Raw genomic sequence first — 27476 nt, 5'->3', positions numbered from 1 at the left:
ATTCCTGAACTTCGTAAAATTCAGAAGTCATGCTTTAAAATCAATCTATTGTAGACTTCCAGTATGACTAATCCTTCCTTTGAAAATGTCTTTGAAAGACAGCAACAGAATCAACTGAGCTTCAGCACTTAGAAGGCTGTTTAGAAGACAAACTGAGGAATAAGGAAGAAAAATCATAATGTTCTATTTCATGGTAACAAATCTGTCAATTGTTTTGTTTTTTTTTTTTTCATACAAATATCACCATTGAAAGGTACAATGACTTGTCATAATGTCTTCTTGTGAAGAGAAATGAACTAAATATTAGAAACTGTTAGGAGCTAACAGCTTGAAAAGCAGAAAAAAATGAAGCTTTCACACTGTGCAGAAAACAAAAGGTAAAATAAATATATAACTCCGTACCTGGTGCGGATAGGCATCTCCTGAACCCATCTGTCTTTTGTTCTGGTCAAAAATAATCCACAATTGACTGTCAAATTCAGATTCATACAGCAATTCACAAAGAAGTGGACAGCTTGGAGTTACTTCTCCACTCTTTGGCTATGAAAAGAAAGTTCAAAATACTTCATCCACTATTGAATAACACAAGTATAATTATTACACATATTCAAGAACAGAGCTGACCTGAAGTCACTTCAAGACACGCTAGATTCTAAAGACAACTGAGTTAAAGTTACTAATGCAGGGACTCTAGAGCTTAAATCTCGACTTCATTTCTGACTGAAAGGTGAAGTTAAAACTTGCTTTTGGAAAGCAAAAATGCGTTCATTATGTGTTCATTAACAACTTGTTCATTATGTGTTCGTTAACAACTTGAAAAAAACAAGCATAAACTTTACCTGATGGAAGTTATAGGTCAAAATCATCTCGTACAGTTGGCGATTATTTGGTAAAATATCTCTGGATCCTAAAGGTTTTATTTTTGCACTCACTGGTCTGTAGTTAAAATAAAAAAACAGAGGACACTATTAAACAATGTGTATCTGTTGTCAAAATCTGTATTGCTTAAGCAGAAATAGATTCTGAAGCACATCTAATAGTACATAGCACAGCATATGTGATAACAGTATTTTAAGAAATGTTAACTACCTAAGCACTATAAATTTTCCAGTTAAAATGAATGTCAATTCAAAAAGATGACTTAGAAACATTATGGACACCGCCAAAAAAGAAATGAACAGAACTCAGCAAGCACATCTAAGTCCAAAATTAAAAGCCTTAAGAAACAATTAGGAAAAGAGAGACTTCAGGATTAAGACAAAAAAAAACAGGTTGCTATACAACTCCAGTATCTGCGTTGCAATCAGCACATTTATTCACAGATTGCAAGATCAGCGTCATCGTAATTAGAAGACACAGTAAGTGGTTGATACTTGTTTGCTACAGAAATTTTTGTCAAAAGAGAATTTATACAAGAAATCCTAGTAATACCACAAAGGAAAAACATTAATGCATATTGTCTACGTAGAAACTCAGAAACAGTTGGGACAAGCTACTGTTCAAAAAAGCACAAACACCTCAGATAATGAGCACTGAAGAACACCAGCTAAAAATAAGAAAACCACTGGTTTGGAAATAAAGGAACTGGAGAATTAAGGTGGCCTATACATCATATAAAACTACATTTCATATATACTATTCTGACAACCTTTAATGACATTAATGAAATTTCTCTTGGATACTGTCAGTTCTTTGTGTGCAACCCTGCTTCCAAGCACTTGAAATTCAGAAACCTCATAAGAAGCCATTCAGCATCCACTATCCCCTTACTTTAAGCCATACTCAAAAGTATGGCATTTCTTTCTCCTTCTGAAACTACCAACTTTGGTTAATGCTGTTGTTAGTAATTTTCCAACTGTTAGTAATTAAAAAAAAAAAACAAAACACCTTTTCCTCAAAATCAGCATGTGTCAAACTGCCACAACTGATAACAGAAGAAACACAAAATAAATACTGTTATCATTGCCTATAAAAAACACTTCCAATCAAACAAAAAAGAGAGAAGACAATCTTCCCAGGTCAAACTTAGGCAGGATCTGAAATACCTGCTTAAAAAAACACCAACAAAATGACACCAAATAACTCAGTAGAATTTGTTTCTTTAGATCTTAATATGCCTTTTACCTCTGTCTCTCCTTTAGAAGCACCGTAAAGTTTCTGTAATTTCTTTTAAATTTGGCTAAAGAAAAATAATTTATATGGAAGAAGTTACCATAGTTGTCCATTTTTTCACAGCTAAAAGGAACCGAAAAAAGAAAGTGCTGAAATATTTAATAAAATTTCCAAACTGATGGTTCCAAACTTTGTAAGAATATTCTTGTTATTCTAGCTGTCACTGTTAATTTGTGACTATTTTAGCCACATTCTAACAGCTTTCCCACTTTCCCCAGAAACCGTACCTGAGAGTTTGAACCCAGCTTTTCAGATTTATGCATGGAGCAATATCTTCATACTTCAACATGGACTGAACATCAAATCGTACGATGCCTTCTGAAGCATGCTAAAGAAAAAATACATAACAGTTATTCTTTTATGCATCTGTAGCATCAGATGTGGACCATTCAATATATCCTTTGAAAACATAATACAAGATCTATTTATCAACATTAGAAGTAATAGTGCGTGAGTTTGAAAGTGTCACAACCCTATCTCTATTTTACAAAAACAGATTCACTAGGACATAAAAAACAACACATCAGTAGGAAAAAAAAATATAACAGACTTTTGGTCCAAGACTATCTATTAGCCACTTTTCAGCTGGTCTGATACTGCTGGCATAGGAGGAGCTTGAACCTGCTTTAGTAAAAAGGCTGTCATGTACGACACCAACAGCACCTCTTCTTCCTCCTGCTCTAATTCAAGATCTGGTACCTTAGCATAATGCAACCTTTCCCCCCCACCCCCCAAGTTACTCAGCTCTTAGAGCATGAATACATTCAACCTCACCTGTGGTACAGGTCTAATTTGCTCTGACCCTTAGATAAAAAAAAAAGTAGCAAGGAGAAATATGCATGGTGCTGCTTCCTGCAGGTCGTACAGCTCAGCTCTCAGAGTGCCCCTCTCTTAAGGGAGAGAAAGTCAAGCCAAAACACACTGCACAAGACAGCAAACAACACAGCAGTGAGACAAAGTACTGTAAGTAACATGATACTGATGTTTCTCACAATTTTTTAGTTCTTTGGTATCACAGAACCATGGAGTCATGATACTGTCCATCCACTGTACCTTTAAGTGCCCTAAAAAACGAATCTCAAACCAACTGGCACATCTTGATACAACACCAAACAGAGTGGAAAACAACTTCTAATGACATTTTATTCTGAAAATATTATTCAGAGTATTGTGCTTTAGCAATGGTGGTCTAGACAATCAAATACAAGAACTGTGATCCCTGCAAAGTTTCTTCACACAACATTTGCAATAGTTGCAATAAGAACATTTTAGTACGTCCTTTCTACTGGTGTTTTTTTTCCCCCTCTCTAATCTTCTCTCCAGTGATTCATAACGAAAAAGCATAAAAGATTCATAACTAATGGTACTGGGCATTTGTGGGGGCCTAAGCTCCTATTTACCTAATTTTAAGAGAAAACATGCATCTCATGTATAACCATGCTTTTAGTCTACTTAAATAGAGGCAAGAATGAGGAAAAACTTTTTTTTTTTTTTTTTTAACATTCTGTCAGAGACTTCAGAATAATTTTAAATAAACAGTCTGGAAAACTTACCATGTTTAGCTGCGGAGTAGCACAAAGTACACCATGAAAAGAAATTGTGTAATTAATGCTGACTTCGCTAAGGCTTGCCCACCACCGAGCAACACAAAATTCAATGGTTTTTCCAGCCTGTGTAACAAAAATGCAAGGTTAGACACAAAGTCTCTTCTCCTTCTATTCACCCCAGCCTCCCTCTGCCCAAACCAAAAAAAAAATGGAATATGACTCAAAGATGACCCTATCACGCCCAATTTACACCAATTATATTGGTTTGTATGGTAGCAAACCAGACATTACACTTGATCCAGAAAATACAAGACAGTTCTAACAAAAGAGTATGTCCAATTACTCCCAATATGCTACAAAGGAAGGTATGCAGCTTTTATATGTAACATCTTCCTTTCCTACTCTTAAAATTAGGCAGACAAGTTAGTTTATAGATGATGTCAATGCATATCAGAAAAAGAGATAGTGCTCTCTATCTCGAGAAGACGTGAAGCTTGGAATGTTTTTTTGTTGGCGCTGTTTTTCTGGTTGTTTTAAACACAATAAATTAATTCACAATCAGTCAGTGGGATGAATGAAGCTTAGTGCCTTACTCTTGACTTTTTCACAGTACAGGACTGAACAGAAATTACAACCTCTCTTAGGGTTTAGAGCTACACCTCTCAATTAAGCAGTGAAAGGGGGGACAAGCTTGAGCACTGGACTTGATCATTCACATAACTGAACAGCCAGTTTTTGTTTTAGACTCTTGAACTAGCAAGGTAAGTCTACTGTATCTAAGCAATAAATGTTACCCAGTATTACTTGACCTCAACATCAAGGAGATTATCCCCATAATCACTAGAGTTCAGCATATGCTGAACTCTCTTTCTTCAAGAAGTTACAGCCCCTGTTTGAAAGGGAAAAACTAGTCTGTATAAACAAGCAGTAAAACTGAAGAGAGAATGAATGGCAACACAGGATAATTAAAAAACGTCAGGGAGCTGTTAGAGACCTTTTCAAAATGAAGAAACAGATACATTCACTACTATAAGAAATGTACGACTTGGTCTTTTTTCTTAATCATCAGCATCAAACAAACAACAACAAAAAAACCAAAACACTCTCTTCCTCCCACCCCACCAATGTAACTTACTAAGACAGGGAATGCTTCAGTCACTGATCCTTTTTCAGGTAAGGATGAAAATTTATAGAACTCATGACTTCTATATGCTTTTTGTTTCACTAGCTGAACAGCATGAAGCACAAACTTTGCAGTCACATCAGATGAACACGAACATACTGTCACTTCTAGATGAAAAAGAAAAGTTTTGCTTCAACATCCATGAATTTTAGATGGGAAATGGAGATTCAACATAAAATTCACAAGATATTCATGGTTTTAGAAGTTATGCAGTACCAAAGTATGTACTGCATAACATACAAAATATTCATACGTGAATTATGCTTATCTACCAGTTATTTACTAAGACCCCTTCAGATTAAGGAAAACTAAGTTCAGAGAGATCAGTTAAAAGAAACATTACTCAACTAGATGTTATGAACTAAGCAGATAGTACAAGTTATAAAACTGTATAGCACAGATGGCTGCTAAATTTCAAATTAAGTTTTATCAGTAAACTTCAGTCCAAATGAAAGATTCTTTTTTCTCCTTGCAGAATTACGAGCTCCTTGCCCATCACCTTACATTAAGCTATCTTTCAATACTATGGCCATAAACACTAAAAACCAGGCACACAGATTGCATTTGCTCGTTTCTAAAAGATGAAGACTGTATTCCACCATAACAGAAACCATGAGATAACCGTCCCCAAAAAACCACTCCTGTAAGAGCTTAGAATCAAATACAGATTTTACGTACTCATGGATCAAATGCTTAAGTTCTTTCTTAGGCAGAAATTGGAATGATTGGAGAACTCTGTCAACTGTGACAGATGTGATTTCTTATTTAATCAATATGCTCGTTTTCCTTACCAGCCCATGTAGCTCCCTGGGGAACATCAATGAAGTGCCTTCGGATTTGACCAGGTTTAAAATGAACGTCTGTATATACAAGGTCATAGCTTGATGATTCATCTACTCTGTACATCAAAAAGAAAACAGTAGTAATTAAACAAGCTGTGAAGCATTTTTTTCTAAAAAAGTAGTTTTAAATAAAAAACTCTCCAAACAGACTATAATTGAGGATATTCAGTCCCCAGCTCCCCCCCCAGAAAAAAAAAAAAAAAAAAAAAGCTGAATTTAAGCAAAACAGATTTAGAAAGGTGAAAAAATTGAGCCTGTGGTCAATGTTAGGTGACACTCCTTTTGAGGCTATCACTGATACTCATAGAAGCATAGAATATCCCGAATTGGAAGGGACCAAAAGGATCACCAAGTCCTGTTCCTGGCTCCACACAAGACCACCCAAAAATCACACCATGTCTCTGAGAGCATTGTCCAAATGCTTCTTCAACTCTGACTCACTCAGTGCTGTGACCACTGCCCTGGGGAGCCTGTCCCAGTGCCCGATCACCCTCTGGGTGCAGAACCTGACCCTCCCCTGTCCCAGCCCCATACTGTTCCCTCAGGTCCCTGTCGCTGTCTCCAGAGAGCAAAGCTCAGCGCCTGCCCCTCCACTCCCTTCGTGAGGGAGCTGCAGGCCACCATGAGGCCTCCCCTTAGCCTCCTCTTCTCTGGGCTGAACAAACCAAAGGACTTCAAACTGCTCCTCATACCTCTTTTCCCCTCTAGACCCTTCACCATCTTTACAGCCCTCCTTAGGATGTTAATGGTTTCATGTCTTTCTTATTTTGTGGCACCCAAAACTGCACACAGTACTTAGGGGCAAGGCCACAGCAGCACAGCGCTGGGTATATTACTACACTCCACAGAATAGTGAGTATCACTCATCTTAATAACTTAAGAAATGGAATACTGCCCACTCACAGCTTCACAGAGACATGTTAGCAAGTTAGCAAGGTCCCAAAGTGTTTTTAAATTTCTCCTCAGACATTATTTATGATATTTGTTTTTCTAGCTTCTATTTGTTCAGTGTCCAGAATGTAGTAATTGCCCCTATTCTTTCTGTTAAGCGTACAAGAACTGTACCAGTACAGGATCTAACAGCACAATGCACCTAAACAATTTAAAACACCTGTTCCACCACATTATGTAGATACTTTCTCCCCTGGTCTCCCCAACCAGAAACACAGCTGTACTTAAGCATAAAAACCAAAGGTTTTCAATGAAACTGAATTTCATGGTTGAGTGACTTTCCACTGAAGGGAGCAAAGGCATGTGAGTAGTAATATTTTTGTGAATGAGTTAGAGAAAAGTTTTTATTTCTTCCTCTGAGCAGATTGTTCACTGAGTAAATTCAATAATCTCTCCTTCATTATCACAATCTTTGATGTGTTTCAAACAGTTAAGGCCATAACACAATACTAACTCTAAATTTCCTGTATTAATGTTATGGTGGAAGTTCATCCCAATTTCCACCTGCCAAATAACGTCCACTGCCTTTACAGACTCTAGTCCGTCAGCTAGAAGTGAAAAAACAAGCTCCGACTGATGAACACCAAAGAATATTCTTTTGAAAAAGTCAGAAATTATTCTGATTGATCAGAAAACTCCTGCTATTGTGACCAAGAACATGCTGCCTTCTGGTTGCCAAGACCAGAACAAAACGCGAACACTACTGGTGTCCAAGCCTGTTGCAAGAAACTTTCCAGAGCTCTGCTCCCTTCCCTATCAGTGTCAGTAGTAAATTCAAGAACTCCTAGAGGAAGAAGGTGAAATAAATGACAAAAGTAAACTGGGTACACAAAACTAAACTTAAAAAAAAAAAAGTAAAGCTTAGATTTACTGACCTTGTTGGTATGACAACTGTTACTGGAACTCTGAACAGAGGACCTGCATTAGGCGTTGCTGTATCATATCCACATACCTGACAAAATAAGATACAGCCACTTAAAATCTTTGGTCAAAATGAAATTACAGGAGACAATATTGAACTACTTGACTTAGTTGCAGGGTGTTTTGAATTGTCAGAGATGAAACTATACATAGAGAACAAATTAATAATTTATTTCCATGTATACACTTTTATTTTTCAAACAGAGATACTTAAAATCTTCTTCACATCTGCCGTACGAAGTTGTATAAAGTAACTGCTGCTGAACCCTGAATTCAGCCTGTATAATATGGAGTGTGGCAGCATTTCTGTTCCATGAAGCATAAAGCTTTTATTTCCTTAAAATTACTTCTAAAAAAAAGTTGATAGAGGCAATGTGAAAATGGAAGAGCATACAGTCTTAAATAGAATACCAATATTTTAATACCTCCGTATAATGTACTCCTTCTCTCAGTCCACGTGGATCCACACGAATATTAATGTGTCGACACTGGTTCATAAGCTCTAAATGAGTAGGGCACTGGACCCATGGTGCATTTGAAGTTAAAGCTAAATGAAGCTGGAGAGATATTCTTTCAGTGTTTTCTGCCAAGAAACAAATTAAGAACAATTCATTAACAAGTTATGTACTCATACTCTACTGTAACAATATTTGCCATTAAAATGTACCCATCTCAAACAAATTCCTTAGCCCCCTGAAGTCAGATTCTCCAAAAAAGAACACTGATTATCATCTCTTAACAAAACAGTCAAACCTCAGTCAGTAAGCTAGTAAGCAATGCTTCAGTTGCCTATAACATAGCCTGGAAGCAGGTATAAGTATTCTTATGTAGATACAAAGTCTTGCCTAATGTACAGAAATAAAATAAAAACCAACTACACTCATTCTAAACGTTACACTAATTATCAAATTACATTACAGAGCAACCTAAGTGAGGGTTTATGCTTATTAAAAGAATTACTGCCATAATATAGACTGACTTTGCAAACAGTCAATTTAGCTGATTTTGTGAATCAGCTTCTGGGTCGAAAAAAACATGGGTTAAAGCATAGCTTCTATAAAAACACGTGGCCCTGGAGTTTAGGTGTTTTATTGAATAGAAGTCACCTTTATCCTGCTCTGAAGATTAATGATGTTTAAAAAAAAATTAAATGCTTTCTAGATTTAATTGACCTTAGCTTAACATTCAGATATTTAACTTCATATTTAACTTCATTGCATCTTTGTGAGGTACAGAAAAGAGTTCTCTATTATCAGATGTGCCTTCCACAGAGGTACCTCAGAAGCGGTAAGAGCTCAAAGAGAACTTCAACAGACAAACTGAGTACATGAGTCTTCCTTTATGTCCTTCCTTAAACCCTCTCAAACTTAGTCTCCTTGAAGACACCAGACAGCACGGAAATGGCCAAAAGGACAAGTACAAGGGAAACAATATCATGCTGCAAGCCAGTCACCCGTTACAAATATCTGTGTTTTCAGATTTGCTTCCTACAGAAGAGCATGATGTGTATATTTACACATTATAGTATATAACTAGTTTATTTCTCAGTGTCGTATTGTCAATTTAAAAAAAATATTGATTGCAATGCAACGGATCAAACAACTATGGTACTCGGAGTCAGTAACCTGTCTTATTCACATTATCTCTTCTCCTAAATAAATTCACCACACTGTCACATGCCAACCTTCTTCTGGATCACTGGTTTACAGGAAAAGAACTAACCTCAGTAACAAGCTCTCATATGGTTCATTTTTTGAATAAGATACAACTCCATTTCTCATGGAGGTGAGTCTCAGGTGTTATTTAGTAAAATATAGCGTGGTAAACCAGTTTATGGAAAAAAGATGTCAAACCTATTTTGACTGGCACAAGTTCCTTACCCTATCAATAAATAACTAAAACGTGTATCAATTCCTGTATTACCTTTAGGTATATGTATGCTGATCCACTAATAGCTAGTGAACGAAATGCAAAGCTAGAATTTGTGGTCTTTAAATATCCAGAGATTACTTAAGTTCTTTTGTAAATTCTTTGTCAAGAGTTATCTGCAAAAGTATCTCCCAAGTTCTACAATTTCAGGAAACATGATGATATTTGATGATTTTTCTGTATTTTTCCAGTGTCCCACAATTTCACTTCAAACTTTTTTTAGAGCAGAGACACTTTTTTTCAGTGACAGGAAGCTTGAAGCAACAGACTCACCAGAAACATAGATATTTAATTGTAACACTCCTAAGATTAAATGGGAAAGTTGTTTACTTGCTTGCCTTTATTTACCAACAAATTTAGAATTGCATTTTTTCCTTCTATAGTACGAGACTTCTACCGCTCCTCACTGTCATGGCTTTTTTCGTTTAAAGATTACATTCCATTTTTTCCTCATACAAAACAAGCTCTTTCTTACCTGTATTCTCAGGAAAGACAGGTTCTATGCCAACCCCATGATCAGAAGGTGCAGCTATCTGGGCAGGGTCTCTGAGGTAGATTCCACGATTGCTTCCAACAGTAACAGTAAAGCCTATGTTACTTGTGAATGATGAATTCTGAATGAGGTAGTCATAGGCTTTATCAACCTGTTAGAACACATTCTAAATTAACGCATTTCAACTTGATTGCATATTATCTGCTACATGCAGCGTTCATCAGATGTAGCAACAAGCAGTGAAATAACTAACACACTGTCTATTAGGCTCATACTAATTCTACATTACATGATATTCAATACTAAAATGAGACAAAACTTTCAGCATGCAGCTGCCATATGGAACACTGAAATAGTTGAGAACATTTAAAGGAACAATATGACAAATTCCCTTTGCAATAAATTCATCAGAAGATGCACAGCAAAGGTTTCCAGAGATGACTCTGAAGACATAGGTCCAGTTCTACAATACCACTTCAGCACTCCTTCTCATACATGGAGCAAAAACTAGTCAAGCATTTAAACCTTTTATACAGTACTGTAAGTTAAACACTTGAACATACAAACAAGATGGGACGCCCATGTAAGATTTATATAATGATGTGAAATAAGCATTTGACTGTTTATTCTCTTAAACTCAGATGACAAGGTCATCTTTCTGTTTTGAAAAGAGACCCTTCTATACCTCGCTTTCTATTCTACCGACTCCAAAAATCTTACACTCTTATACTTCAGCAAGCTACCTTCATCAGATTAGGGGACTCTCCTCTGAAACAAGCAGATGCAGTATAGCCTCAGTCTCCCAGGTCACAGTTTTAACCACATTTTAACACATGCTTTTACCACAGATTAGTAAATCATAAGATGCAACTGCTGCATTTCATTTTTCTTTGGCAATGTTTTTATTTGATATGGCCACCAATATGCTGCCTTCTGTACAAAACTCAGCATTACAGATATATTTAGAAGGCATCAGCTACTGGGTTCTAGCATCAGAAGAACATGAGTTTAGGGTTAAGCTCTTAATATCTGGCATCATTAAGCATGACAGAAAAATCTCAGTACCTCTGTCTGGCTAGGATAGAAGTGACTGCAGGCAAACATAGCAGCAGCTCTTTAAGAGCCTCAGCTTATGCACAGGGACAGTGTCATTCACAATGCCTTTATCATAAAAAGGTTTACACTGCAGATTTCCAAGCTACTTAAAAGACCACAGGATACAATGAATGCCCAGATTTTTCCACAGGCCCACTCACAGCAAGGTCATTGCAAAACTGCAGCTGTACCGCTTTGTGAACCAGCGTGGGTATCTATTTGCATTGCCCAGAACTTACAGTTCCAGCTTTTGCCTATAAAAAACAAGTTCAGCTCTCTGACAACAGCATAAAGACATTTTCAGACATTAAGACAGAATTTAGGCATCCACATCTGTATGTGGGTGACAAAAACCCACAACCTACTTTTATGTCCACACACCCTTTTGGTCAGTCTAGGAATGTGTCTAGTTAACACATATTCTAAAGAAACCAACTGCATGCAGAAGTGAGAGGAATATTTGATTCCTCCTCCCCTCCCACTACATTCCCTTCTTCACTCTGAATCAAATCTGCTAATCAAGTAGCATGGGAGCAAGCTGTCTGAGCTCATCTAGAAAACTTTGTTTTTTAGTCACTTTTCCACTGGCTGTTATGCTGGTCTTCATCTCCCCCCCTCCTTTTTTTTGGCTGGCAAGTACCTGAATAATACCATGTCCTTGTGCAAATACTTCTATGTTTTCAGCTTTCACTGCAGTATTTTCTAAGGCTCTTCTGACAGAATGAACAGTGTAATGAATATCATTAGCTTTGAGTCCTGAAATTAAAAATAAGGCTATTACTGGAAAAGAATTAAAAACTTGCAAGTAAGATTCTTTTTCTCTAAAAAAAAAAAAAAAAAAAAGCTATAATCTCTTTACATTATGCAGCTGTATTAAAGATTATAGCCTATTACCTGACAGTACTAATGCAATGCCTCCACATGCATTAGGAGAAGACATGGATGTGCCGTTCATGAGTTGTGTTCCTCGCAGAGTCCAGTTTGGAACAGAAGCAATAGCACCTCCAGGGGCACTGATACTTACTCCAAGGGCTCCATCAGTGCTGGGGTAAAAACAGAATTGTTGAAAAACATTTTTTCTGCATACTTTATTTTCAAGTTATACGTGCACTTAAGATAATTTTAGCTTTAGGTAACATTTAGTTTAGGTAACATCTAGTATATTAATTCACTAAAACATTAACCCATTAAAACCAAGACAAAGCATGACATAAACTGCAACTTAAAATGTCAACTTAATCATCAGCTATGCTTGTTCTCTCAGTCAAAATTTTCTGAAACTGCCCCCACAGGAGCAGGCCCCGGGCCAGAGCTGCAGCCCGTGGAGAGGAGCCCACACAGGAGCAGAGGTCTGGGGGGAGCTGCCGCCCACCTGTGGGGGACCCGTGCTGGAGCAGTTTGCTCCTGGGGGATGGATGGAACCCGTGGTACGGAGCCGTGTGGGAGCAGTGCTTGAAGAGCTGCTGCCTGTGGGCAGCCCCCACAGGATCAGTTTGTGAAAGCTGGCATCCCATGGGAGGGACCTCACGTGGAGCAGGGGCAGAGAGGGACCTGTGAAGGAGTGGCACAGATGAGCCATTAGGGACTGACTGCAGCCCCCTACATGTTAAGACTTTCCAAGAACAGCAGGTTACCTACGCTCTTCCTGTGGGAAAGACATATTGTCATTCTGGTATTAATGACCAATTTTTAGATTTTGAATAACTTAATATGAACCCCAAAGTAATTAATTTCTTCTTTTAGCATAACCTACCTAGGCCCTCTGGATGACCAAGTATATTGATTTGCTGGTAGTTTTTCTCTCAAAGAATATTCAGCAACCATCATATCAGGTGACACATAGGCACCAACACCTATTAAAAAAAACATTTTAGATGTATGCTGAAGCTGTAATAAAAAACCAAAATGTTTTAAGTTTATTACCAAACACTTTTTTAATGTTTAAAATGGACAAACACACATTTTTGCATCTTACTAAGTCCAAATATTTTTTTTTACAAAGCAAGTGTAAAGGCCACGCTGATAACCATGCTGTGCAATAAGAAAATCTTACATAATACAGATAATTTCAGTTTCATTTTTACTCAACTAAAACAGTATATATTCACCTTCTGCAGTTACTTCACAACAGATCACTAACACGCCCGCCCCCTTTTTGGGGTGGAGGGGAAGAATAATTTTGGCTGTTCATACTGTTACAAACTACAAGGCTGCCTCAAAGCAATCTGTATGAAATCATTCACACATGTTCACACAGCTCAGAGCCACTCCACCTCAAACAGATGGCCACATCCACACAGCTCAACTACCATGGCAATGAGACAGTAACTATATTCCTGTTTATCAGTCCAAAGAGCCTAACACATGTCAATGACTAAGTTGAAAGCCCGCTAAATTTTATTCTTAAAACAGTGTCAAGCAAACACATTACATCCTTTCAGGGTGACTGTTCCAAATCGTACACTCTGTTCTTGTTACGACTGAAGCGCTATCACCACTGTAGGAAACCACCACACCAGGCTAACTGAACCACATTTGACATGGTCCACATCCATGCTGCATGAATTAAGCCATCCAGCCAACTGTATTTTGTTTTTCCCCTCAAACAAACCCATCTTGTTCACTCCAGATGGAGGACAAGGAGCAAACTGTAGATCAAGAAATCCAGTCTCTGGAGTTATACAACGAAGAAGCTGGATTGACAGAGTTGATGTGCCGTAAGAGCAAAGCCAATGCAGTTCCCAGCTGTCCAAGCTCACTGGCAGAGCAATTGCAAATCAGATTTTAGGAAGCAATAAGTGTTAATTCTACTAGATGTCCTGAAATAGTCTCTCTCAAACCTTCAAGTCTACCTGCTGTACTGCCTGCACGAGAGATTTAACAAGTACCTTGAGTACTGCAGTAATGCTGCACCAGAGCATTTATACAAGATTACAACCAGGAAAAGTTACCCTTGAGAGTTACATGGTTTAGTTAAGTATCGTACCTCAATCTTCTACTGAAATACCAAGAACACATACTAGCCCATCTGAAAAGCCAAGTCTTTAAAAGCCAAGCCAGTAATAGCCTGTCACAGAAGTGGCACTGCAACTGAAAGGATTATTCTCCGGAAAGGATTTGTCTAGGTCATTTCACAGGGTTATCTGATAACCAAAATAAAAAGATACACTTCACTCCAAATAGAAGGAGAGCGTACCAGGATATCTGATGAAGGCAGACAGACCATCTAGAACTGCATTTCTGACAATTCAGGATGTATTACAGGACTTTTCAGGAGACAAATGACAATCAAACTTGCTAATATTTTTACTAGTTACATTTACAAACAACTAAAGGTGCAAGCGATGTGATTAGACCGTTACAGTTAAAAAGAAACATTCTGTGCTCTTCAGATAGATCAGACCACAAAGATTTATTTTCCAAATTTTACACAAAGACATATCAAATCTACATCATCTGCCTCCACCACCTGTTTTCTGCATAGCTAAGTTCTTGAAGTGTAAGAAGATAATCTAAAATTTCTATACCTAACCATACTGTAAATGCCTCCCTTAAGATTAATCTTGTAGGCCAGTAGTATTTGAGAATTTTTTTAGATTTAGTATAGCAATCAATTTGTGATCCCAAACATGTAACAGAAGTGCACAGATTGACCGGACAGAAGCTGAATCCCGTCTTTTCTTTTTTTTTTTTTTTTGGGGGGTGGGGGGGGCGTGTAGGAGGCGAGATGGGTTGGGGAGGAGGTGGTGGTGACGTACCTATTACACTAGATGTAGTGCCACCAGGACATCCGACTGTAGAAAGGCAAGGACCATTATTTCCTGCACTTGAAACATAGATTACGTTGTGTTTCCACACTGCTTCATTAATTACTTCACAAATTCTCCTAAAGTAAGAGAAAAGTCTTTAATCAACAATATGGGTTTTTTCCCCCCTACATAGGAAAACCACCACAATTCCTAAGCAGAATCTCTGCAGGACCAGTCAGAGGAATATTTTTCTCTGCTTCCCGTATCAGGCAAAGCTGTTTCCAGTACTGAAGTTATCCACAAAAAATATATTCTATTTTAAAAGGGAGTAACAATCATGTAGCAACATTAAGTTTAAAATATGAAAACCCAAAGTATGAAATACGAAACCCAAACAAACAAAAAGCACACCGAACAAAAAAACAACACAGATTGTGTGGTGTTTCCACCAAAAGAATTCTTTAGTATTCTAAAATACTCCTTGTATTACAAACCCATAGCACTTTCAGTATGTTTAGTTAATTTTTGAAGATATTTAGAAGAGTAAATCAATTGGGCCTGCACAATTCATTCTTAATGACAGAACATTTACACAAAACCAAACCTTTGAATTCCACTTCCATATTGTTAATGCTTTTTATACTAACCACTGCAGCACTTACCCAGAATTTGGCCAATGTGTTGCCTCTCCATAGCTATAGTTGACAAGATCACATTTGTATTTTATTGCTTCTATCATCTAATAAAGTAAAAAGAAAAATGAAAATACATATTAATCTAGAATAAGTCAGTTATGGAAAAGCAAAGAATGTTTCCTTAAACCGATCTACAGAAAAGGAATTATTTCTTTTGACTCTACAAAACATAGTGACTGAAGTAAATTACATTAAAAAGTCATTTTCCATATAACCAAAAAGAACAAAAACCCCAGTCCTTGAACAACCTTCTATACTCTAGTCTCAAGATATGTCTGAAAACTTATTTTTTTTTTAAAGCTGGTAATAAAATAGGACAATAAAAAACAACCTATAAACAACTGAAGCAGAAAGCGTTCCACAGTATTCTACAATTAAGTTAAACTGCTGAGATTAATAATTTATCCAGTTAAATACCCACAGCTCTTATTAGACCAGTGCCAGTTTCCATTGTACTTAGTCTTGTATCACCAATCTTGATTGCAAGAATCTGAGCCCCAGGAGCCACACCATTTCTTTCTGGTTCTTCTGGAAAGTATCCAGCTGCGATACTAGCCACGTGTGTTCCATGTGCTCCTGAGCAAATGAGAAGCCATAGCACTCTGTGTTTATTGAACTTTATTTATATTAATTTAATACACTGTTGCTCAATTCATTTTCATTTACTGAACTATAATACAAATTACATTTAAATAGAGTTGCATTATACTAAGAGACAAGAGGCCAGTAAAGAACAGCAATTTGCAAAACAAAAACAGCTTTTGAGGGAGACAGGATAAGAGAAGGAAATATTAACTAATTAACTCCACTAACAGAAGTTACCTGACAGGCCCAACTTTTCCTACTCAAAAGTTACAAAAATTTTATCTAAAATACCCAGGTAGTAGGGCTTAAAAAAAGAATTAGAATTAAAACTGCACGTAACTATAAAAAGGAATTTCACAACATTATTACTTATTTAGAAACCAGAACTGTTTCTGTAGTTCTACTAAGATAAGACAGTTTCATAAGAAATTAGAATGTTTTTAAAATCAAATACATCCATACTACCTTAACCACTCAGGATATTTCCAAAACAAAATAGGATTGTACACAGAACGTACAAACATGGGATGAGAGCAGTTGGAGCTACAGCTAGTGACATCTGCCATCACATAGAAGTTCAGATAAACTGAAATAAAAACTAAGGTGCACATCACAGATGTTTTAATTAAGATTCTTAAATTATAAAAGCACAAAGGACAGTAATGAAATTCAGTAACCACCCTATATTTAAGAACAAAACAAAAAAACTTATTTGAAATACAGTTCACTACTTTAATTGTACGCCAGTAAGATACATGAACACCTTAGTGTAACTAACTATAAATACACTATGTATACAAACATATGGATAAAAAGACTTTCAGAAACAAAAATGCAAGCAAGTTTAGTAACATGATGTCCTTATGGGTTTACCACAGGAAATCTGAATACCGATTTTTAATTCCTTAGTAGTGAGTGCTATATTAATAAACCGCCTTAAGTCATTGCAACAAAGTTTTCTTAACATTATTTTCAGTTACCTCCACTTGTCACAATGGAAAGAAGGTTTCCATCATCATATATATTCACGGAATAATTCAACATTTCAGATGTTCCAAAAGATCCATATTCCTGAGCCTCTTTGTAGGTTCTCAGTACCGTACAGCTGCTTAAATCACCACTCTCAGTTGTATCTATGCAGGCTCTGTTGACAACAACAACAAAAAAGGTAATTTTCCATCTGCTAAATACTTCCAGGTATTCTTCTTCATACAGGAGCAACACAAATGCTTGAACAGGCCTGGTCCTGTGTTTATGGTATCTTACCTAGAATCATAGAATGAGTTGGAAGGGACCCATAAGGATCACTGTAAACCCAGCCTTTCACTGATCCAGAAACAAAGTTCTCTAAACTGATTTTCAGATGCTACTAAATTCAAAATACATCTCTAAGTGAAGCCAGCATATGGATTTTTTTTTCTTTGAGGAAATTTTAGGAAAGCTAGCTGTTCAGTACCAGAGTACACAAATATTTTAAGTCTTAGCTACTGGTTTGTACGATACACTAATCGTCAAGAAAAATGACATAATACATTCTGAAGCTTGTGCAGGGAAATTTATGCCTTTTTAAATTATTTATTTCCTACTTCCAATGGATGCTCAAAGCAATTTTATTCTTTGCCTCAGAGGAAAATCCCACAAGTTTAAACACAGAACTGTATTGATTTTAGTAAGACTTAATTCTATCTTCATTTAAGATCAAAACTTTATCATGATATAGTAGGGTTACTTTAAAGCAAATTTTAAGCCCTCTACAAAGACGGATGTAAAAATCAACACACTCCTTAATGCAACCTGTTGATTTATATGTGAATCAAGACATTTTAGACAAGCTGAGATATTTACCTCCAGGTCTCACCATCATTCCATACTAAACAATCATATACTGGGCCAGGATCACTATATTTTTTCTCAAAAGAATTTAACAGTTCCACTTGATTTTGAAGTTCCTCCTTTATTAGCTTATTTACCTAACAAGACAATAAAAACACAGTTAAGAATATTTCTAAAATCTTTCTAAAATCACTACTGTGCAGGTATAAATCAGAAAGGAATATGGCTTATCACTCTAACACTATGCATTTGTTCCACTACTTCAACAAAAATGCAGGACTATCACAGAAGTCACAAATATCTAGAAGCTCAATGGTCTCCACCAATGCACTATTTATTCTTGGCATGGCATGTATAGTTATTTCCAACTTCTCTAACTATCATATTTAATGCCATTATTTTTTCTACAGATTGTTAAATGATATGGAACTGCCTGAAAGAACGTCTGATACTTCAACAAAAAAGTATTTAGCTTACAAAAGAAAGCATGTTTAGAAGATTCCAACTTTAAGAACAACTTTTTTTTTTTGAGGCTACCATCTAGAATTAAAAATAAAACTTAATAAAATATGGTACTTCGTATTTGAACTAACACTCTTTTCATATTTGACAACAAGTTTAGCAAGTCAACAACTTTAGGCAAATCAAACCACCCATCCATTTATTTTAAAATCAGTCAGAAGATGTACTTGTAAATTATCAGAAGTGTCTTTCTTTCACTCATGTAATAAAAATATTTGAATCCTCTCAACCGGGAACAAATCATAAACAACACGTTTACAAACTTATTTAGAAGCACACTAACCTGGGAGGGAGAACTATGAGCAGCATCAAATTCCTCTTGTTTCCTGCAGGCCTCTGCTAGAGCCAGCCTGTGAAGAGGATCCCAGAGCTTTTCCTTGCGTTCCTTCTGTAATATAAAACTCTGTTCCTCAATACATATGTCAAAGTATGAAGACTACAAAGCCATTTGCAAGTTCTGATTTGAGACACAATGTTTAAAAGGTTCAGTGTAATATTGGAAGTAAACAATTGCTACACAGGAAAAACAGGTATCAGTAATTTCTAGACTTTTTGCCTCAATGGACCTATTTAAGGAGGACCACTTGACCACCTGATGTGACGAACTTCACAGAAATCAGGTTAAGAACACCTCTCAACCTCTGGCACATGTTGTAGTTTTCTGAAAAATTTCCACATCAGAACAGTGAAGTATGACTATACACCAAAAGCAGAATGTGCTTTCTTACCTGAATCCTCTCTTTAAGAGCTTTAGGATAGATGTCATAACCGTTTTTTATGCCAATGTGATATTTGCCTGAAGGATTTACCCAGTTTGCTGGAATCTAAAAAAAAAAATTAATGCAGAAACAGGTTAACTAATGGCATTACAAACAAACAAAAAAACATAAGCAAACAACAACCAAACCACTACTGTGTAAGGGAGCTTAGCAGAACAGACTATACTTTATGTATATCATAAATCATTATCAATTAATGTGGCACTGCAGTCAGAACATCTTTATCTGCTGCCCACTGTACTTTCAAAACACAGCTCCCCATTTTAGGTAGAGATCTAGGGCACTAATAGTACTATCAACAAGGAGAAACACTGTCATCAAGAGTTACTAAGAGTTTGACAGGGACAAACATCTGAGTGTTTAACTTCTAATCTTGGTGTAGCTTAGGCCCTCAGCAGACCAGAACCATTATCCTTGATAACAACAGGAAAAGAGACCAACAGATTCACTCTTACAATCAATTCCACGTAAAATTCAGAGAAAAGCTGGTAGATGCCTCTCTGTACCACCACACAAATTCTCACCTTTAAGGATCTTCCGGAAAGACCAATAATTTCCCCATCTTTAGGTTCTACAATGGTACATGTAGTTACATCACCACTGCCTGTTGTATCAATTATATCAACTATCTTGGGCTTCCCATCAGTTGTAATCTGAAAATGAAAGCACAGAAAAATTGAAAGTTCAGTTAATTAGCCTCTAGCATACAAATCATTATTTTTGTTTTATTTTTTGTTAATAAGAATATCAAGTAACTTTATTAACCACCTAATCTTTAACAGAAGGACTTAAAAACAGCTTGAAAGCAGTGAAATCTCGAGCTAAGAGTAACACGCCTATCTTCCTGGCTTATAAATCTTCCCTTGATTTGCAAAACTGCTATTTGCAAAAACCACCATTTATGTTCCAGTGATTGGCAACATTGCTTTCATCCTACTGCTCCAGCCAAGTTTTACAGTAATGACAGCACAAACCTAGCAAGATGAAAGGTACTGAACTACATGCAGTTACAAGCTGGAGTCTTAACTGAGCATAAATCTAGCATGAACTCAGACTATAATCATCTTATTTTTCTGTAACAAGGACTCTGTCTCATATTTTATTAAATGTGAAGTGCTAAGAGCTAAAGCTATATATACCTAATACTTTATAAGGTATAGTTTTACCGGAGTGAGGAGAAAGGAGAACTGACTTGCTAGGCAGAATTTAGGAACACAGCTTCAAAGCCTTCTCCAGTTAAATGAAAACTAGCCCCAATGGACATTACGGCAGGTCCAGTTTTCCTACTGGGAAAGAGTCCAAGTCTACCCAACCACAGGGAGACACGATGATGTGTTTTTAAGGGGAAAGAATCAAACGGATCAGAGAGTAGCAATACAAGGAGCTTCAGAAGTGAAGGAAAATATCACATAGCATTGAAGAATGACACACCATTTGACTTCTAATGACTTCTGAGAAAGAATATAGTTAGCAGGGCAAACAGTTTTTTTACAAGATATACAGCAAAATAAAGAAACCACTGACACACCTATAGCCCTGTCCACCTAGAGGAACCTACTACACTGTTGTTACCAAGAGTATGACTAAGACCCTTACACATTTGGCAAAAATATTCAACGCTATCTTCTTGTAATAACATGCTTCGCCTATTAGATCAATTTACTGAGCAAATAAACTGTTCCATATGCAGAAGTAGCTGCTTGAAGGATAACTGGAATTGGCCATAAGCACCTAGTTTTACAGGTCTGCATTAAAGATTGATAAATAAAACAAACATCTCCTATATAATAACTGTACCAAAAGCAGGGGGAAAAAAAAGCTTCCTGTTCAGGACTGTGGCACCACTTGCTGTTTTCCACTGCTTAAATATTTGGTATTTTTACTTTCATGCTCTATGAATAGTCTTGATCCTATACATAACGCACACGGCAGGTAGTTTTGCACAAATCATGCTCTGGAATTGTGGATTCCAGCCACCAGAAATGAACAACACGATCAAAGAATTTCATAAGTCAACCCTGCTGTCAAAAAGACAATTATCAGGCTTTTATCACACCTCAACAAATACGGACAAGTACTCCAAAGTCTCAAACTCCTGTGGTTTAAATCAACACAAAGCAGCAAACAATGGTCCCTCACCCCCCCCCCCCCAGTAAAAAACAGGTTTAATAGTTGTTGAAAACAACTGCAACAAGTACAAACAGGGCATTGATTCCTATTTCCCAGAAGGTAACAAACAGCTCTCATTGCAGAAACCACCACTGCTAGTCTGTTCGTAGAAATTCATGTTGAGTTACAAAAACCACTAAAACCAAGTTAACCTTCTAAAACATCTGCTGAACAGGCATTACGCAGCAGGGAAAACACACTTGGGCAATTCAGTGCACAGGCTTTCACACAAAGTAAAATTTTCTTGTGTTTGTAATTAATGCCTTCAGATGCCTGCCTCCACTCACAGGGAAGTCAAGAGCTGCTTCACTAATAAAGCAACAGATTATTCGAATCAGACACTTCAGTTAGAGGCGTGTTGAAAAATAAGCTGTTCAGTGATCAAAGCACAAGAAAACAAGTACGAAAACATAATCCGAGGTGACGTGTGCGAAGCAGACAAGTTATACCGCAACAGGTGGCCCGAACACCAATTTATGCCGTAGTGAGCTTGGGTAGTTTTGAAGGTTGTTTCGCAGCCACTCCAGAAATGCTATGTGCAATTTCTACGCTATGCAGCTCTTTGTCTTCCCGCTGAATAGCAGATCCAAACACACACGTGTGCTTGCGCCATTACAATCAACAAATCGGAGTCTTTCAGTCAGCCACAGAGAAGTGAGCATTTCAGTTGCAAAGGTCCAAGGTTCAACTCCTAGTGGCAGCGATCCAGACAGTCAGTCATTCACCGCAAGCAACTGATACGGGTTCTTCTGCGGACATGAGCTGCTGCTTGGCATACTGCCCACCAATAGCAATGCTACAGTGAAACTCAGATTTCAACTGTTCTTTCAGGTCCTGTGTTTCCAAGGGTAAAAATTAAATCAATGTGAACTTGGTCAATTTCCTTGTCTGATCAGAGAATCCTGAAGTACTGAATGTATTATAGACAGGAGGTATATTTCAATACATCTTGCAATAAAATTCAAAAAACTGAAAATTTCTATGCAATGAAATTTAAAAAAAAAAAAATCCATAAAAAAACCACAATTGTACTTTTACTATCATGGTTTTGCCACAATCATTTGAAAAAAAAATCTACTTGTTAATTACAGAATGATTTTGTTGTTTATACATTTTTATTGAAGTTTCAAAAATGTGGTTTCATGTTAACTCTGACTCTAAAACACATGAAGAAGTAAGTTGAACACTTCAAAAATAAAGCATATGTATAATCCTGGCAGCTGATGCATATAAGAAAAGTTCAGGAATACCACTCCCTGTGATGATGCTGCATGAAAAAGGCAAAGCCAGATGCATTTGAGCATACTTTTATCCAACCATACAACTTATCTATCGTGAAATACGGCAAGAAGCAACAGCAGCAACAGGGAAATGACAGGCTGGGGATGAACAAAGACAACACATATACAACCACAACTCTCCATTAAACTTCCGCGCCCACACAAAATTTCATCAGGTACTGTGCCTTAATGAGGAATCAAGAGCCAGGATTTGGCAGATAAAGCTAGGAAACAGATTCTGCTGAGAGGGGAAGAAAACAGCATGTAAGAAGCTGACAAACTGAACTGTGAGTTGGTGACAACACGCAGAGTGCAAAGCAATGGAAGTCTAGGTGAGAAAGTTCACTTGAGGACACTGGCTACTAGACATTCAGAAAGGAAAGGAAAATAAGTACAAGCTGGATTAACATTTTACGTAGCAAAGCAAGAAAACCAACAGAAAAATACAGCTGATGCAAGTAGGTTTGTTAAGCCCAGTAACTAACATCTGTATAGCAGCAAATGTCCAGGGAAGAATGTAAACATAAAGGTGCTTCTCTGTCATACCCTAAATCATTCTGTCCCTCGGCAACTGACTGCATGCTTCGCATTTACATTACTGGTGTTGACAAACCAAAGCATGAAATAACAAGCAAAGGAAACCTACCTAAGAATGAGACACTGTGGAGCAGCAAAACATGACCTTTGTTTTTGTTTTGACTAAGAACCCCACTACACTCAAAACAGGACAGCTCATTTTGGCCTTTAATTATTATTGACAGTAACTTCCACTAAAAGATGCAATGCCTATTAACCGTGCTGCATATAGTGCCCTCTTTTTGCTTTAAACAATCGACTCAATTCTCCAAGTTCTAACACCATACCACACTGAGAACCAGCAGCAAGTCAGACAGCAAGAAAAAGCAGCAGCAGAGAAGAGGGCAGGAGGGAAAAGTCATCCCAAGGCTGGAAACCACATGCCACCACATGGCTGCTCCTACTGTGCAGCATGCTGTCTCGCCCCAGGATACCGCCTTATTCTTGGGAGGCAGAACGTAAATTGCCTGGTTCACTGAAGAGTGAGGACATCCTCCTAATGAAGCAACATTTATGAAGCTATGTTTCAGAGCATGCACTGCCTGCATCTCCCTTGTAATTCCCCACACCCCGTGCAATAAGCTGCCACATTGTGTAGATCAACAATGTGCATCCAGCTAACACCCCCTGAAATTCACTTTCATCCACTGGAAGTTGTATTTCTTTTTCCAAAGTTCTACAAATCTTTTGCTTCACTCCCTAATATTTTATCTTCCAGATAACGAAATGAGATAACCTCAGACTTTAAGGGATTATTATGAACCCTCATGATCTCAGCCTTGACCATACCTATTTTCTTTAACCCATGCCAAAGTAAAGCATCCCCTTATTGCCCACGAACTCATGCTTTTTTGGTTCACCACTCCTATTTACGACCTCTGAGGCATTTTGCTTTCACGTTTAACTTCACAACTATGCACATCCCATTTACATACACTTCTACAAACCTGCCTTTTATCAGTGACACAGACAGACTAGAGAGTAGCTCGTTTGCTTTTTGTTTAGCTTTTGGCTAGCTTCAGTCCAGCTTCACTGAACTAAGTCACAGCAGCTGCCCAGTCCCACCCCAGATGCCTTCCTCGCTAACCCTGTTACTCTTCAGAAGTGCATCAGTTAGGAATGCTGGACTAAACCCACGCCAGGGCCAGGTCCCTGCCCCAGGGCACTTGAGACAAAACCCGTGCCAAACAAAGGGCAGAGCCCAGCGCCGCTCGGCTCACACAAAGGCCCCGACACCCAGGCGGGTCGCGTGCGGGCCATTTCTCGAGGCTTCCCTCGCCACCTCTGCTCGGAAACACGCTGGCAAGAACCCACGAGCAGCGGTGACATAAAAACCCACGGAGAAGCTCCACGATAAAGAAGCGTTAATAAACAAACGATAAAGAAATACCCCCCCCCCCCCTCCTCCCCAGCAGCCCACCCCGGCCCGAGGGCGGCCCGGCCCTGCCCTGCCCGGCTGCCGGCGCTGACTCAGGGCGCTCCGCCGGCCGTTACCTGCATGCCCGGCGCCCCCGGGTCCACGCCGGTGTCGAGCACAGCCAGCAGCACCCCCCGGCCGTCGAAGTCCGGGAAGCGGGCGAGGAAGGCGGCGGCGCCGGTCTCCTTCTTGGGCAGGAGGCCGTGGAAGGGGAACGGCTCCTCGGCGGCGGCCGCCATCACGCGAGGGCAGGCCCAGGCCGGGCCGCGCTGGGGCGGGGAGGCGGAGCCGCGCCCTGCGCATGCGCCCCGCTGAGGGGACGCGGGGATAGAGCGGCCCGGGGCTGCGCCCGCCGCCGCCTGGTTGTTAATAAAGGGGATGTGGAGATGCTTTGTGTGTTTCGTTTATTTATTTATTTATTCATTCCTTCCCAATCTCTTCATACCCGCCCCCCTTGACTACCCGAAGCGCCAAAATAAAATTTTTGGTGGGGTTGCCAAGGGAAAACGCCCGCTTCCAAGAGGGTCTTTAAAGCTGCGCTCCAAGCCTTCCTGATTGTTAATAAACCTGCAAACAAACAAAATCAGCTGCAGAGGGACAGAAACCAAACCTATGACAAACCCACGGAAAATCCATTCCGCTCACAGAGCCTGGCCCCAGCCTGCTTACCTGCTTCAACAGGCCGCAAGGGCACAATCTTTTGGTGTCTGCCTTCCCCAGGCAGGTTTCTGCTCAGGGGAGAGGACAAAAAAGGATTTATCTGGGTGTCGTGCTCCCCATGAACAAAAGGGGACTGGTGCTTTTCTGAGTTCTGGTTTGGTTTGGTTTTCCCAGCAAACAGTGGTATACATTATGCTTTTTCCTTATTTTCTGGGCTGCCATTGGCAATGTCTTCCAGCTCATCAAGGTCTTCCAGCCTTAGAAATCTACAGAATTTTTATTCACATAAAATACCAAGATAAACCCGAAAAGCACTGCCTTTAAAAGTGCGTACTATATATATACATATGTTTATATATATATAAGAGTCAAAGCTGTACTGTATGTACTTACTGTGGAGCTCCATCTGCTTCCCTGTTTGGCTTTCAATCAAAAGTCAAAATTTTGAATTCTGATGTCTAGATATCATATGATTGACTGTTTCTTAGAATACTGCTGGTGTGTGATAGCCATATTCAGATTTTTTAGGATTATATAAAACACTGACTGATCTTACTTCGGGAGACAATTATTCTGACAATATCATTATTCACTTGGGTTACATCTAATTTATTGCCTGTTTGGGTTTAGTTTTCCTTCTATGCGTCATTGCTAATACAAATCAATGGGAGATACTTGCATTTCTGGCAGCACATTCAGATCATCAGAAGTCAAATATTTCCAATTCTAATACATTTTGAGACATCCAAGTACATCAAATTCTCAAAATATTTCATATCACATGCAATACACAAGCTGTATGTTGCAATTCAGAGACATTTATTACTAACTCTGAAAATTTCTGCACTGTTCTATTGCCTTCATCTCAGAGTTATATCACAAACAAATCATCTAATTATCGGGCACATTAACTGTACACATAGCTGTAACTCAGTGGTGTGCACTGCCAAGTAGCAAGGCAGGTTCTACAGGAAAAATCAGAATATGAGGAAGGTGTGCCAAACAGCTTTTAACAGATTGAAACAGTACCAAGAGAGAAGAAAGAAAAAACAGATTTAATTTACAGTCTTTAAAACTCATAACCATGTTTTAATACAAATGCTATGTGTTGTGATACTGGGTTAAGGTTAAGGCTGTGCATCCTACTGAGCCTTTGCAGATCTGAAAAAAAAGAGATTTTTTCTTGAATGGTACATTTAATTCTGAGCTTCTCATGTTTCTAATGTTTGGTTTGGTTCTATGGCTTTTTACAATAAGTCTGCAGCACATTTGTTTTATAAGAGTAATACTCTCAACATTGACTAATCTTACTGTATCTAATGTTCTGAATTAAATAAACAGAGCTTTGTTTTGCAATGAGTAATACTCTTGCTGTTCTGCAAAAGTAAAGGCAAAAGTAAAGCTGCCATATTGAAAACTCAAGAGTTTTTCTCAAAGCTTCTTGAAACAATATGGTTTGGTCATTAGAATAATGATTTAGCTTCTCTTGGGATCTAAGTTTATACAGCAGTTCATCTGGGTTCGCTGCATTAAATAGATTCATATCCCCATATTAGGAACCATTTCGGCTGTTTGTATGTGAATCTGGGGAGTGAGCCAAAGCAAAAGAGTAAGCAACAGCTGCCACGTCCCAGGACCCGGATTTTGAAAGTTGCACATGATTTGCAGATGTCTTTGAAAGCAGTGAAAGCCATGGCTGCTCATTTTCCCTAATTATTCTTCTACTGTGAAATGAGTTTTAGGCCTCCTCACAACATCTAAACAGCTACAGGTAGCTTGATTTCTGTAGGCAAGTGGTACTCCATCCAGCTTCATCTCTGAGGATGGCAAACCTCATGAGCATTTTCCATCCAGTGTGGCTTCCCGGTCACTGGATGAGAAGCATGTGTGACAGCATGCTCTCTGAACACTACTGGGTAAAGAGTCTATCATGTGCTTTAGCAAAAACGTGCTACCACTGCCAAAGATGTTGTTTACAGGTTTCCTGCTGTGATGGGACAGTCTGATTTGGACAGCAGCATTAAAGCCACTCCTACCAGAGTAGGTGGGCTTCTGTGTCTGCTTCTGAGAATCAGTAA

The 27476-nt window shown here is 38.3% G+C and overlaps 1 protein-coding gene across 2 annotated transcripts in view; it reads right to left on the bottom strand.

The window, feature by feature from the left end:
• TPP2 (tripeptidyl peptidase 2) overlaps positions 1-25004 on the bottom strand; it is a 46208-nt gene extending 21204 nt beyond the window's left edge. For both annotated transcript variants that reach the window (XM_084299303.1, XM_084299304.1), the window contains exons 1-21: positions 24816-25004; positions 19821-19949; positions 19246-19341; positions 18801-18905; positions 18008-18132; positions 17143-17306; positions 15999-16153; positions 15545-15621; positions 14892-15019; positions 12887-12986; positions 12028-12176; positions 11774-11889; positions 10021-10189; positions 8042-8199; positions 7571-7647; positions 5694-5800; positions 4855-5009; positions 3726-3842; positions 2400-2500; positions 840-936; positions 403-540 (exon numbers count right to left, since the gene is read on the bottom strand). In XM_084299303.1, the coding sequence (XP_084155429.1) occupies positions 403-540; positions 840-936; positions 2400-2500; positions 3726-3842; positions 4855-5009; positions 5694-5800; positions 7571-7647; positions 8042-8199; positions 10021-10189; positions 11774-11889; positions 12028-12176; positions 12887-12986; positions 14892-15019; positions 15545-15621; positions 15999-16153; positions 17143-17306; positions 18008-18132; positions 18801-18905; positions 19246-19341; positions 19821-19949; positions 24816-24977 (2625 nt within the window). In that variant the 5' untranslated portion in view covers positions 24978-25004. The remainder of the gene's footprint in view (positions 1-402; positions 541-839; positions 937-2399; positions 2501-3725; positions 3843-4854; positions 5010-5693; positions 5801-7570; positions 7648-8041; positions 8200-10020; positions 10190-11773; positions 11890-12027; positions 12177-12886; positions 12987-14891; positions 15020-15544; positions 15622-15998; positions 16154-17142; positions 17307-18007; positions 18133-18800; positions 18906-19245; positions 19342-19820; positions 19950-24815) is intronic.
• Positions 25005-27476: the final 2472 nt, after the last annotated feature.

This window comes from Netta rufina (assembly GCF_964035555.1).
Source record: "Netta rufina genome assembly, chromosome: 1".
In the NCBI taxonomy this organism is placed as follows: Eukaryota; Metazoa; Chordata; class Aves; order Anseriformes; family Anatidae; genus Netta; species Netta rufina.
The sequence above is the reverse complement of the archived record's forward strand: the minus strand, read 5'-3'. Positions and strand labels throughout refer to the sequence as shown.